This window comes from Pelodiscus sinensis, chromosome 4 (genome assembly GCF_052426305.1).
Source record: "Pelodiscus sinensis isolate ZL-2025 chromosome 4, ASM5242630v1, whole genome shotgun sequence".
In the NCBI taxonomy this organism is placed as follows: Eukaryota; Metazoa; Chordata; order Testudines; family Trionychidae; genus Pelodiscus; species Pelodiscus sinensis.
This window is the reverse complement of record NC_143055.1, coordinates 133,158,567-133,173,176: the sequence shown is the minus strand read 5'-3', so window position 1 is coordinate 133,173,176 and position 14,610 is coordinate 133,158,567. Positions and strand designations below refer to the sequence as shown.

Below are 14,610 nucleotides of genomic sequence, written 5' to 3'. Positions count from 1 at the left end.
GGATAGCAAGCCACCAAGCTGCCCCTTCCTGCTTTCATCCCTTCCCTGGTGGGATGTGAGCCCCACGAGGAGCCGTGAGGAGAGGCAGTGAGCTGTGGGGAGAGCAGAGAGGGTGAGGGGGCCAGAAAAGCACAGAGGGGTCCCAAAGATTCTTCCTCCTGCCCCCTTGCTCCCACTTGGAACTAGCGGAAGGCCCTGGGAAGCCCCTGTGTGGAAGTCTGTTGGCAGATATTGGACCCTCCCCCAGGTATTAGGGTCCATGGAGCATTTCCAGCAGGGCCGTCCTTAGGACTTATGGGGCCCTACACTATTAAACAGGGGCCCCTATGCCTGACAGCAGCTGGGGGGGCACAATTTTTTCTGGAGCTGTGATTCTATAATCTTCAGCCACACACTCAATTTTACAAACTTCAGCAACACACTAACACCATATTTGTAAAGCAAATTTTAAACGAAGGTCCTGTAGCCTAACACAGTCAATTCAGAACCGGACAGTGTATCCCCAGGGCTGGCAAATGTCTCTCAAACGGCTTCGTTACCCCTTCAATAGCTTTTTCCCAGATTCCATTTTCTGCTCACGGCTCTGGCAGGCAATGTCACTTTAAGTGAACTAGATCCTCTCCGGGGAAGTAGGGCCACAGAGCAGGGATAGGAAGAGATGGGTGGACTTTAGGACCCAGGGGTGCCCCACATTTTCAGGTGCCCTACGCAGCTGCATATTCTGTGTGGGCTGTGGCAGCAGCCCGTGTCATGCTCCCCAGAATTATTTGACATCAAGGGCTCAGACCACAGCGCTTCAGGAAAACGACAGGGAGAGGAGACGATACTTTCAGTGACTTCTTCACCCGGGTGCGAAGTGGCACATGCGGCCCATGAGTATAGGCAGACGTGGCGGTCACCTAGGGCGCCGCCTTCAAGAGGGCACGCAATGATGATGTCACAGGGCGCCCGATGATTACATCATGCCATTGACGGCCGTGCAGGCAGGGGCGCCGATCGCACATTCCACCTGGGGCGCCAGCTGCCACAGCCGGCCACAGACTGCTCCTGGGCACACGAGGAAGAGCTCCGCATGGGTCGTGGAAAGATTCTGAGAAATGGAAATTAGGGATGGGAGGAGTTTGGGGGCAGGAGGGACTTTTGTCATTCTCACATTTCGGTCAGTAACGAGGAAGCACGCCGTAGCTATTTAAACACGGCGAGGCCGGCAACAGTTAGCACGTCTGCTAATTGTACCGTGGCTCCCCGTTTCTGAGGAAAGCAGGCGACCCTGAGAAACTCATGAGGCTATCAATTAGGTGTTGTGTAACTCGATGCTCACGCCTGGCTTCTCCGAGGCTTTTCTAAGCCACCCCTCTTTCTAACTCATCAAGAAATAAAGGTGCCATCTAACGAGCTTCCTGTCTAATTTCCAGGTCTGATTGTCATGCAATTGCTAATAGATTATTCCACGTCGCTTTCTCAAAATAGAAGAGCAGTTCATTAAAATGATGCCCAGACATTTCGCTCGGCAGCTCCATAACCTTGTTCGGAGGACAGATGATTTGCAGAGCGTTTCCTTGAGCTGTAGGACAGGTCTGCAAAGCAGCCCAGTTGTTTTGGGTAAGGCACGCTACATTTTTCAAATTCCCAGGCACCTCCAGCTTCAGGAACAAGCTGGGTTGCCCCAGACGGATACTGGAGTGCGGAAATACCACAGTGACTAATCGTTCAGCTGACCTTTGGTTCAGGGCTGGCTGCCAATGGGAAGAGTCACGCTGTTATTTACATTCATTGGAAAAACACAGGGAACAGCTGAGAGTCTGGAAGGCAAATAAAAGGAGGTGTGGAAACAACTGTCTTAAAGGACTCAGCAGAAAAGAGGCTTTGCAGCCCTTCCAACTCAGAAGAACATCAGAACGGCCAGACTGGGTCAGACCAAAGCTCCAACTAGCTCAGTGTCCTGTCTGCCAGCAGTGGCCAATGCCAGATGCCCCAGAGGGAGTGAACACAACAGGTTATCCTCATGTGATCCCTCCCGTCACCCATTCTCAACCTCTGATAAACAGAGGCCAGGGACAGCATTCCTGCCCATCCTGCCTAATTGTCATTGATGGACCTAATCTGCATGAATGTATCTAATCCTTTTTTGAACCCTGTTAAAGTCCTGGTCTTTACAACATCCTCTGGCAAGGAGTTCCACAGGTTGACTGCGCTGTGTGAAGAAAAACTTCCTTGTGTTTGTTTTAAACCTGCTCCCTATTAATTTATTTCATTTGGTGACCCCTACTTCTTATGGGAACAAGTAAATCACTTTTCCTTATTCACTTTTCCCACACCAGTCATGATTTATAGACCTCTATCATAATCCCCCCGAGTCTCCTCTTTTCTAAGCTGAAAAGTCCCAGTTTCTTTAATCTCTCTTCATATGGCACCCCTTCCAAATCCCTCATCATTTTTGTTGCCCTTTTCTGAACCTTTTCCAGTACCTTTTTCGAGATGAGGCAACCCCATCTATACGCAGTATTCAAGAGGTGGGAGTCCCGTGGATTTATACAGAGGCAATAAGATATTCGCTGTATGATTCTCTATCCCTTTTTTAATGATTCCCAACACTCTGAGTGCTTTGGATGCTCCTGGATGCTGCTAAAGGTGCGGATGCTATTTCTAAGGGGCGCTGTATCCTTTCCCAACGAGTAGCAGTTGCAGGATTCGAGATGTGAGCTCCCTCTCTCAAAATGCTGAAGTCAGATCTGATTTCCCAGCCAAGCAATTGCGATGGGTTGTCGTCCTCTCCACCTTCCCTCCTCACAAAACCTATTGGAAAAATACTTCCCCAGTCATGATTTAACCTGGCCCAAAAACTCTCCCACTGGCAGCTGTGTGGGGAGCCGGGTCAGCTGCAATTCCCATGCACAGCCACAGACAGGGAGAACAGGGACGGTGCTGTAATTCGGGAGGAGGCGGAGAGGCTCGGAAGAAGCTGTCCTAACCGCTGGCTGCTCGATGGCGTTTAGCCTCTGACCTCGAGGAATATTCCACTGGTGGTTCTGCGCTGGGTTGCTCTTTCCTGCATTCGCCTCAAGCAGCAATAAAGTAACCACATCATTGTGCAGTGGGTAAGCCCAGCTGAATCGGATCCCAGCGTTCCAACGGTCTGCCTTCCTCGAAATGACGAACGGGAAAGAATTTTAAAAGGAAGTGGATGTCCTTTGGGGCCAGGCACCGGAATGGGTAAATCAGCCACAGAGAGAGCATCAGGCAGACCTGGAAACTGCCTGCCAGTTTCTAAAAGGGATTCCACTGTGACTTGGTGTATGTTTATCATCCTGGGAATGTCACAGCATGACAGTCCCGCCAGGAATTTCCTTCTAATCGTCCGAGACGTGGCACGACCAAAGAAAAAACTTAGCGGCATTTCTGCTTTTTTTGTTGTTTTTTGTATTGACTTTGGGTAGGTTCAAAACTGGCTGCCAGCTCTGGGGTTTCCTGCGCTTCGGTTTATTTTTCTGTTTTTCAAGAGACGCTCAAAACACCAGTCAGACTTGGGAGGCGGCAAGGAGGAGAAACAAGCTTTGCCGTGCGGAAGCTATTTTGCGAATAACACAGCAGAGGGACTGATTGGTCTGCCCCTGGTGCCAAATTTGCATCTAGCACCTAGCAAACCAAATGTCCTCCCAGACTGTTCTCGTTCGCCGATGAGCCGACCACCTTTCGAAAACTGGATTGATCCTGGGTTTCCGGGAAGAGGTGTGTGTGTGTGGGGGGGGGGGGGGGTTTCTGGGAAGAGAGGGGTGTGTGTGTGTGTGTGACAGTTCTGCCTAGCATTGTAACTATCAGTGTGCGAAAAAGGAAGTTTCTGAGCAGATGTAAACTGTCATAACTCCCCCCTGAGGTGATGCTGAGCATTTCCCCCCCCCCCCAGGTTTTCATTCCTAGCATTTCCCAGAAAGGCTCTGCTGAGATGAGAGAGCAGGTTTCACCATCCTACAGAAGACGCCCGAGGTTTTACCCACCTTCCTTACACAGCCCGCGGCCAAGACTTTCCAAAGGGACTAGTGCTTAGTGCCTCAGTGTTGGGGTGCCTGACTCCAGGGGCCTGAAAGAGGCTTAATTGTCATTAGGGTGGAGAGCCTGCCCTCTAAAAACCAGGCCCCCAGCAGGTGTCCTAAGGGGGCTGCCCTCACCTTTGAAAATCTTGATCTGTGTGTGTGTGTGTTGGCTGGTCCCCGCTTGGAGCACAGCAAGGGGTGGGGAGAATCCAGAGAAGCCTAGCTAATTGCTGCACCCTTTACCCACACAAGCCGACCCCCGGGCCTTCCAGGGGGGTGGCAGGTGCCTTTCTGGGTCTCCTAAGCCTGGCTCAGTGGGAAGGGAGCTAGCTCCCAGCACGAGTGGGGTGAAGGAGGCTAAAGAGCAGAAAGCCTTAGCACTAGCCAGAGGAGTTCCGGGTCACACATCTCTCGAGGGATGTTACCTGAGGAGATGTTAACCAAAGGCCATTAACACATGAGAGGGAGATGAAACGAACGAGGATCGCAAACTCTGCAGCTCGGAGCGCTCTTGGCCCCTCGGTGCCATGCCGTGGGGGGAAGGCGCACAACGCTCACCCGAACGGGGATTCAAGCAGCAAAAGCAGGCTCCTCAGCCTCTAGTTCGCCCTCTCTAGGAGCCGCCGTCGGCCCTGCCCCACCCCCACAGATGGGGATCTGCCCGTGGCGGGAACACCAGCACTGGGGAAGCAGAGAGACGGGGAAGAGGCGCTCTCCATGGCAGGCTGGGGATCTCTAAGGGCAGGCCAGCCAACAGGGTGGGGCAACGGGAGCTGTCGCCCTGGGACCCAGTGATTCTCAAAGGCCTGGGCAGCTGGAGCCATGGGCCCTTTGAATTGCCACTGGACACTGCACTGCATGCTCCAGGCAGTGCTAAGGGCTGGGTGGGAGGTGCAGCGCGGTCCAGGCAGGGCTGAGGGCTGGCTGCCCCCAGCCCCGCCCCTTCTTCCCAAGGCCCCACCCTTTCCAGGGGCACCGAGCATGTGTCCCTCTGCTTTGTCCAAGGGCCTGGTGAGGCTGTTGGGCCCGCTGCCTAAGGGCTAAGCTCATTGCTAAGTAGGGTTGCCAGATGGTTTCAACAAGAATACCAGACATACTTGACGTGACATCACAATCGACATGACGTCTGATTTAGAAAATACCGGACACGTCTATTTTCTCAGTTTGGTTCCCGAACAGATAGCTCAAATACTGGACTGTCCGGTTCAAAACCAGACACCCGGCAATCCTACTGCTAAGCCAACACCCTCACCGAAGTCAACGTGGGGTAAGTGAGCAGGCCGAGATGTGGCTGTGGGAGTCAAGGGAGCAGGGGCCAGCCCAGGGAGGGTTTGGTTTTCTTTGCAGCTCTCCCAGAATCCATTGCCAGGGATCAGCTCAGCTAGTTCCCTGAACTGAATTAAGTGGAAACTTCTGACAGAGGAGAGTATCCAAAAGCCCAGGATTGGGGAGATTGTATAGGGTGCCAGACGATTTAACCAAAAACACTGACCACCACCACTACCCCCCAAAAAAGGGGAAGAAAATTCTGTTGAGGGGGAAAAAAGGGGGAAGACCAAAGTCGTTGAAGAAAGAAAGAAAGAAAGAAAGAAAGAAAGAAAGAAAGAAAGAAAGAAAGAAAGAAAGAAAGAAAGAAAGAAAGAAAGAAAGAAAGAAAGAAAGAAAGAAAGAAAGAAAGAAAGAAAACAAACAGCATGGCCCCTTTCAGTGTGTGCAGTCAGAATAGGGATAGGAACAGGGGAGAAGTTGAGCACTAAGACCCAGGGAAGGCATTGCTTCCCCATGGTCTTTAGGCTTTTTGTCGGTGGCCATTTTGTTTTCTTGATCAAGCCAGAACGCAGCTTCCTTGCGGAACCAGGTAAGCAGGGAGTCTGGGGGTGGGGGGTGTCGGGAGGCCAGGGGCTGGGCCCAGTTGCCAAGTAGGTTATAGGGTTGCCAGGTGTCTGGTATTTTCACCTCCTGGTAAGGGAAAAAAAACAGAAAATACCAGACATTTTAGGTGTCCGGTATTTTCTGAATTTTTTTTACCGGACAGGAGGCGAAAATACCGGACTGTCCAGGTCAATACCAGACACCTGGCACCCTAGAGATGTACCCATGCCTCCTACGCTTACCTCTGGGGACCGGGAACAAACAGCACCACTCTAGAGCTGTCACAGGCCTGCAGCGAGGCCTGCTCAGACTGGCCGGACTTGACACATGCTGCTTTTCCCTCACAGAGGCCTGTCTCTTCGGTTAAATAATACCCTGATGTACTTAGGCTGCATTTAAATTTACCACACCGGAAATCGATCTTCTGGCATTCGAGTTAGCAGGTCTAGACCTGGCCTTAGTAACTTTTCCATTACGCTGTTGGGATCTTACAGCTATTCTTCCTACAATCCAGCGGTGTGATATATTCGCTATATACCCTGCATACAGGATTGCTGTGATATGTAGCTATCAAGGGGTACGTCTAAACTACATGCCTCCGTCGACGGAGGCATGTAGATTAGATAGATCGGCAGAGGGAAATGAAGCCACGATTAAAATAATCGCAGCTTCATTTAAATTTAAATGGCTGCCCCGCTCTGCCGATCAGCTGTTTGTCGGCAGATCGGGGCAGTCTGGACGCGCCACGCCGACAAAGAAGCCTTTCTTGATCGGCACAGGTATGCCTCATGAAACCAGGTTTACCTGTGCAGATCAAGAAAGGCTTCTTTGTCGACGCGGCGCGTCCAGACTGCCCCGATCTGCCGACAAACAGCTGATCGGCAGAGCGGGGCAGCCATTTAAATTTAAATGAAGCCATGATTATTTTAATCGCGGCTTCATTTCCCTCTGCTGATCTGTCTAATCTACATGCCTCCGTCGACGGAGGCATGTAGTCTAGACACACCCAAGGAGAAAAATCTACTTCCCTTTGTGTTGGGGGTGAAAGATGGAGGGAAACAGTGAACTCTACAGTTGTTGGCACAATGTTTTCTGTTAGTTCGCATGACGGTCCCTGTAACGGTTTGAAGGCTGCTGTAAAAAAAAATTGCATTGTGCTTTGCGAAGAGTTCATTTCAAAAGACATTTCCTTCCCTGTTGGGATGATGTACTCTATGAACAAACGTTCAGATCCTGTTTATTGGCATCTAGGAAAAATTAGGGACACAGACAGAAACCAGATTTTCTAATCCTGCTGTTCGTTTTGCAACGGAAACTACTTTTGATTTTGGCTAGAGTTGTGAAGAACTGGCCAGCTCCAATCCAGACAGGTACTTGACCATCTGCCTTCTTTTAATGACAAAAGTAATGCCATGAGTAGCAGAGTAGTAGTCAATTCAAATCACTGAAATCAATGGAGCCATTCTCTTGGTTCAAGCTAGGTCCATGCTGAAAAGCCTTGGTGAATCAAGCCTTAAGGATTGGCCTCCATCAGAGGGTAGCTAATTACTTCATGTACTCATACTTGGCATATACTTAATTTTTTATGGCCCAAATCCCAAACAGCTTGGGTGAAATCCAGACTCCATTGAAGTCCATGACAATTTTGCCATTGGGCCAGGATCTCACCTCTTGTGTTTACGCAGGGTGGTTGTTTTTTTACCACCCGGGGAGTTTTCCTGAGAACAGACCATTTGCAAAATATGAGTGTAAACCAAATAAGAATGTCTGACTTTTAGGCCTTTGGTTAGCAAGTCTAATGAGAATGACTTTGGACGAAGGTACTGAAATTCCACAGTGCGTCACGTGCCTTTTTTTGCGCAAAACAAATCCGACTCCTTTTACAGCCAATGAGAAAACAGACTTGTGCAAAGGAAGCCCCATAAGGAAACAGGGGAGCCCCACTTCCTGTTGCACCTCCCTTACCAGCAATGGAATTGGTCCATGCCACCTTTCCATAACCGCACAGTCAGAAGAGGAGACAGGGTGGAAGGCGGAGCTGGGGGCTGAAGTGGGGGTGGGGGAGAAGTAGGGTCTAGAGGCAAAGAGGGCAGAGCCGGGCTGAGTGTGGAACAGAGGGCAGAGTAAAGGTGAGGCAGGGATGGGGTAGAATGGAGCTACAGCTGGGACAGAGAGGGGCTGAGGCTCCTACTACACACCCTACGGGGCTGGTCTACATCCTGCTGCATGCCCCCCGCACCGCAAACATTTCCTTGACCCCACAATTTCGGGAACACTGATCTATTGAGAGATGAACATCAGTGGGAAATGAACTATCCATATTCACCGAGAATGTGTGTCTGATTTCAGCATATTCATTACTCAGGATGTCCAAAGATGTTCTTGCCTCTCCCAAAACGTGCTTCTCAGCCAGTCAGGGCAAAGTTCATACGTGGAAAAAGTATCAAGTCACGGCTGCTTCTCTTACCTTCCGCTGAGAAGGAAGCCAATCACGACTGCCAGCAGGATAATCCCCACGGTTACCGACACGGCAATGATAGGGATCTGGCTCTGATCACTGGATGCAGCTACTGCTGAGATGAAAAACAGAAAATGAAGGTGCAAGTTAAAATTAGAGCCCACACTCACGAGAGTCTTTATTTCAGGGGGTCGGACATAAGGCAGTTTGCTAATGTAGTAAGTCTTTTGGTGGTTGGTTGGTTTTTCCTCACGATCTATTGCAGGGGTGGAGAAACTCAGGCCTGGGGGCTGCATCCTGACCCTGGCTTGCCTGATTCTGGTCCCTGAGGCTCAAGGCTCCTCCCAGCATTGGGGGGTAGGGTGCATGGAGCTAGAGCACACAAAATCCACTAGTCCCCCCCGTCCCCCCCGCAGGCTCTGGTGTACAAGGGGACAGTGGGAAGGGTCTTTCTTCCTTTTCACTCGGGGGCCATATCAGTGAGGATTTGGGTGGGCTTTTTTTGCTTTACACTTGTGTGTGGCCTTCAACTGATTTTTCTGTGGGTCAGTAGCCCCTGGTCCCCAAAAAAGCTTCCCCACCCCTGGGTCTATGTTTTTACATAAAAATGCAGGGGTAAAAAAGACTCCATTTTTGGAAACTTTCAGTCTGACAGCCTAATCACACTCTCACAGAATGTACCTTTCCCTGTGGTAAAATGGAATATATTTTCTGGGTTATGCACCAGAAATCAGTCAGAGAGGAGAGGGACACCAAAGGAACTTTCTATTTCTTCGGAACATACGAAGATAAAGCTCACAGCCTGAATTCCTCTCGGCTAGAAGATGTGACATAACAAAAGTCTCTCAGCTAAAAGGCAGATGGAATGCCCATGAGAAAAGTGACTAAAACCACCTCCCTCAGGAATCTCCAAAGGCTCATGTATTCACTCTTGGTCACACCTTGAGCATCAGGCCAGCTGGTGCCCTTTGGAATAAAGTCCTCCCGGAGACTAATATTTTTGGCTGGTCTCTGTTTACTGTAAGGAAAGCAGAACTGCCTCCAGATTGTGTCCTTTCAAAAATCCCTCTCTGCGGATTGCTGGAGAGGAAGGATTGTTACGTGATTAAGACGCTTGATTTAGGAGACCTCAGTTCTATGCTTGGATATACCCAACGGCTTCGTGTTAGACCTTGAGTAACACACTTAATATCCGTGTGCCTCGGCCCCGTGTCTGTAAAATGGATAATAATAGCACTTAATCTCTGCCTATTCCAGTTAGGCCTTGTCCACACTACCTAATTTATGCAACTTCAGCTACGTGAATAACATAGCTGAAGTTGAAACAAAATACAGGACTATGTAGCACTTTAAAGACTAACAAGATGGTTTATTAGTTAGTCTTGTTAGTCTTTAAAGTGCTACATAGTCCTGTATTTTGTTTCAGCTACACCAGACTAACACGGCTACATTTCTATCACTATAGTTGAAGTTGACATTGTTAGGTCTGCTTACCGTAGCGTCTTCATGGCAGCTAGTCAAGAGCTGATGCTTTCCAAGTGACTCCACCTATTCTCATTTTGGTAGAGTACCAGAGTTGACAGGCGAGCATTCGGTAGTCAATTTATCATGTCTGTACTAGACATGATAAATCGACCCCTGCTGGATGATTGCTACCCATTGATCAAACAGGTACTGAAGACATGCCCTTCGATGGTCAACTCCTTGGTGCAGGAACTGTCTCACAATGCATTTGTACAGAAACTAGCACCATCAGGGCTTGGGTTTGGCGGGAGCCTCTTAGCACTTCAATAATCAATAACAAAAAAAAGTCTACTCTTCAGAAACATATTAGTCATGTTCAGCCAGTAGCTAGTCTCATACTTGAGGTTAAATGTAAGCATTTTCAAATTAATTCACACTGTCTCATTTTGACCTTCATCCACGTGAACTTCCTAGTGAATGGCTTTCCTAGAAAACATTAGTCATCTTCCTGACTGAGGATTAATGTTATCTGGACCATATTTATATTTTAGCTCAAATGCCTTGGTTCCAACAGACAATCAGAATCGCTGCTCCATAGTAGATTATCTGAGAATATATTATCTGACAGGTCACTATTAAAAAAAATATCAAAAATTGACAGCATTTAACATGTATTATTTTTTGAGATTACGACAGTGCTTCTACCTACTTGGACTAGAAGATATCTGTGGAATCTCTGTGGTGACAGGTGGAAAAAGTTGGTTTTCTAGCGCTCATGGTTGCAGAGAAAAGCTTGAAAATGTGAACTCTACGGCTCTATTTACATTGACGCATGAATTTTAACTAGGCTGGGCAGAATTTAATATCTATACATAATGTTAATGAAGAATATCAATGTGCACAATTTTTTATTACATTTTTATCCACCTGTTGGAAATGATGGGGGTGGCCATGCAATGAAGGGCTGGGGGTGTCAGGCAATTGTTTAGTGAGAGAAGACATTGAGACTGAAAAAGGTAAAGCTTGATGACCATTGCATTCTAACGATCATTATCATATGACAAACCACAGTGGGGCAGGAATGGTTTTAAGAGTGGCGGTGCTGATACCCCTGCTGACCCCGTCCTTTCCCCTTCCCCAGCTAAGGCCAGAAGTAAAGTCCTGGCATGCCAGGCCAACAGCCAGGACCTGGAGATTGGGGCTGACAGCAGAGCCCCTAGTATTCGGGACTGAAGCAGAGCCCCTGGCATGCAGGGCTGGCAGTAGAGCCCTGGGTGTGCAGGGCAACAGCTGGAAGCCCAGATGTGGAGTTGGAAGCAAAGCCCCCAGAGTGCAGGGATGCTAGGGTTACCAGGTGTCCGGTATTGAACCGGACAGTCCGGTAGTTTCACCTCCTCCGGTAAAAAAAAAATTGAGAAAATACTGGACACCTAAAATGTCCGGTACTTTCTGATTTTTTCCCGGTCAGGAGTCGAAACCCCAGGTGCTTACCGGGTTCTGCAGGAAACTGTCCTGCCCGGTGCAGGGAGGCAAGATGGCTAGCAGCCTCAAAAGCATTTCTTAAAGGAGCCACGCTGTTTGTTATTTATTTATTTATTTATTTGTTTATTTTGCTCAACAACTTTGGTCTTCCCCCCTTTTTTTTCCCTCAACAGAATTTTTTCCCCGGTGGCTTTTATTTATTTATTTTGGGGGAGGGGCATTCGGTATTTTTGGTTATACCATCTGGCAACCCTAAGGGATGCAGCTGGCACCCTGGGCACTAAGTCGTGAGTTTGAGGGTGCTCCCACATCCTTAGTTCCAGTGCCTATGTAAAAATATCCCAAATAAATATCCTTCCACCAAATTCTACTGTGTTTTCAAGTAGCACTTCCCTGCCTCTGCTCATCAGTAAACTTCAGTTGTCCTAGATGGAAACACGTTTTCTCCATTTGCTCTTGTTCGGTAAGACTAATATTTACTGACATTTACTGATAAAAATATAATCTTCCAAGTCTAATTTTAAGACCTTCACAATATTTTGGGAAACACTTGGGGTTGGCAGTACTGCAGTCTGGATCTAAGAAGGGCTTTCAGCTGTGGTTTGGAGAAGGGAGGAGCTGAAGCAGAGGTAGCAGACGGGCAGAAAACCATAGAACCACAAAATATTAGAACTGGAAGGGAACTTCCCACACGACAGGACCAAGCACCATCTAGATCAGCACTGAGAGATGTATGTCCAGCCTTGCAAACAGTTCTGGGCCCACCCCCACTACAAAAAGGATGTGGACGCATTGGAAAGGGTCCAGCAGAGGGCCAATCAAAATGATTCGGGGGCTGGAGCACATGACCTATGAGGAGAGGCTGAGGGATTTGGGTTTGTTTAGTCTGCAGAAGAGAAGAGTGAGGGGGGATTTGAGAGCAGCCTGCAACATCCTGAAGGGAGGTTCCAAAGAGGATGGAGAGAGGCTGTTCTCAGTGGTGGCAGATAGAACAAGGAGCAATGGTCTCAAGTTACAGTGGGGGAGGTCTAGGTTGGATATTAGGAAAAACTATTTCTCTAGGAGGGTGGTGAAGCACTGGAATGGGTTCCTAGGGAGTGTGGTGGTGGAATCTCCATCCCTAGAGGTTTTTAAGTCTCGGCTTGATAAAGCCCTGGCTGGACTGATTTAGTTGGGATTGGTCCTGCCTTGGGCAGGGGGCTGGACTCGATGACTCCTGAGGTCTCTTCCAGCTCTAAGGTTCTATGATTCTATTAACCTGCTCTTAAATATCTCCAGTGATGGGGATTCCACAACCTCCCTGGGCAATTTATTCCAGTGTTTGACCATCCTCACAGTTTGGAAGTTTTTCCAAATGTCCAACCTAAATCTCCTTTGCTGCAGTCTAAGCCCATTGCTGCTTGTCCTGTCCTCAGAGGCCAAGGAGAACAATTTTTCTCCCTCCTCCTTGTAACACCCCTTTAGATACTTGAAACCTGCTCTCATGTCCCCTCTCAGTCTTCTCTTTCCCAAACTAAACAAGCCCAGTTCTTTCAGTCTTCCCTCCTAGGTCATGTTTTCTAGGCCTTTCGTCATTTTTGCTGCCCTTTTTTGGACCTGCTCCAATTTCTTCACATCTTTCTTGAAATGTTTCAGAGGGGTAGCCATGTTAGTCTGTAATAGAAAAAAACTTAAAGAAATACCCAACAACAAATAGTTCTGCAGCACCTTAGAGACTAACAAAAAAATGCAGATGGCATCAGGAGCTTTCATGGGCATAGCCCACTTCTTCAGATGAATGGAGTTTAAGGGGTCCAAATTCCATATAAATAGCAGAGAAAGAGAGGGGATGGGGAGGGAAAGGAGAGGAGAGGAGAGGAGAAAGAAATGGGAAAAGAACAGCCAATTAGAGTGTCCATGCTAAATAAAGCTGATAGAGTGGGTTCTAAGTAAGAACATAAGAACGGCCAGATTGGTCAGACAAAAGGTCCATCCAGCTCATTACCCTGTCTGCCGACAGTGGCCAATGCCAGGTGTCCCAGAGGGAGTGAACTGAACAGGCAATGATCAAGCCATCTCTCTCCTGCCATCCGTCTCCACCCTCTGACAAACAGAGGTTAGGGACACCATTTCTTACCCAGCCTGCCTAATAGCCATTGATGGACTTAAACTCCATGAATGTATCTAGTTCTCTTTTAAACCCTATTATAGTCCTAGGCTTCACAACCTCCTCAGGCAAGGAGTTCCACAGATTGACTATGCGCTGTGTGAAGAAGAACTTCCTTTTATTTGTTTGAAAGCTGCTGCCCATTAGCTTCATTTCACTTAAGTACTTTCAAGTACCCGGTGTTTGGCTTTTTGTGTCAGTAGGATGTGGAATGTAGCGGGTAATCCAGTTAAGGTCTTTAAGTCTCTATGGCAGGTACCAAACTTGTAAATGAAATTAAGCTCTGCAGTTTCCCTTTCTAGTTAAGGCCCACTAAATAAAACTCAGAGGTGGCCCCATCAGCCTCAGTTCTCCTGCTCCTCATGTGCTCCTATCAACCTCCCACCTTGGAGATGGTGGGGAAACTTGAATTAAGGTATGGCGACTCCAGCTAGGTAATTAACATACATTGCGTACCCTTAATTCAACCTTCCTCTGATTTCAACGGGAGTTAGGCACCTAAATATTTTTGAGGACCCGGGCCATAGGTCGTTTTCCAAAGCCCACTGAAGTCAATGGGCCCCAGTAGAGCAAAATATTTAAGCGCGTGATTAAAACCCATCTCTGTTCTGCAAAGCTTTTAAGCATCTGCTGAAGTCCTGTGTCAAGCCAATGCTGAAGTGCTTTGCTGAATGGGAGCCAATCCGCCGACTTCAGTGAGTTTTGCATCAGGCCCTAAAGCTTTGTGCCTCAGTTTCTCCATCTGCAAAATAGGCATAGTCACACAGAGGGGCTTGTAAAATAATTAACGACTGGCGGTATATTATTTTGAAACTGTGTCTTGTAAGGCCGTGTTAACATCTTATTGCTATTGCTTTGAGAGTAGTTCCAAGATAAGTCATTCCAAACTATTATTATTTTGGCTTTGCGATATTAGGTCATGATGGCACGCGACCAAATGGGCAACAAAGTGCCTCTACATTACCGATCAATATTCTGAAACAGGGTTACTGAACTACCCTAAATTAGAAACTTTTCTACTGCATCCAGCTCTTGCCCACCATCACACAGCATTATTTTCTACTCTAATATGGTTTGGTTTCTACTCCTAGCATATGATTATAGTGGTTAATGCAATCAGAAATACATTACATAGAAAATTCTTATTGCATTAATGT

At 48.0% G+C, this 14,610-nt stretch overlaps 1 protein-coding gene across 15 annotated transcripts in view; it reads right to left on the bottom strand.

Annotated features, from left to right (window-relative positions):
- Positions 1 to 14,610, bottom strand: part of EPHA5 (EPH receptor A5) — a 257,107-nt gene that overhangs the window by 51,810 nt on the left and 190,687 nt on the right. For 8 of the 15 annotated variants that reach the window (XM_075929255.2, XM_075929257.2, XM_075929252.2 and 5 more), the window contains one exon: positions 8,371 to 8,476. In XM_075929255.2, coding sequence (XP_075785370.2) covers positions 8,371 to 8,476 — 106 coding nt within the window. The remainder of the gene's footprint in view (positions 1 to 8,370; positions 8,477 to 14,610) is intronic. The other 7 variants (XM_075929256.2, XM_075929258.2, XM_075929254.2 and 4 more) reach the window with 1 other exon arrangement.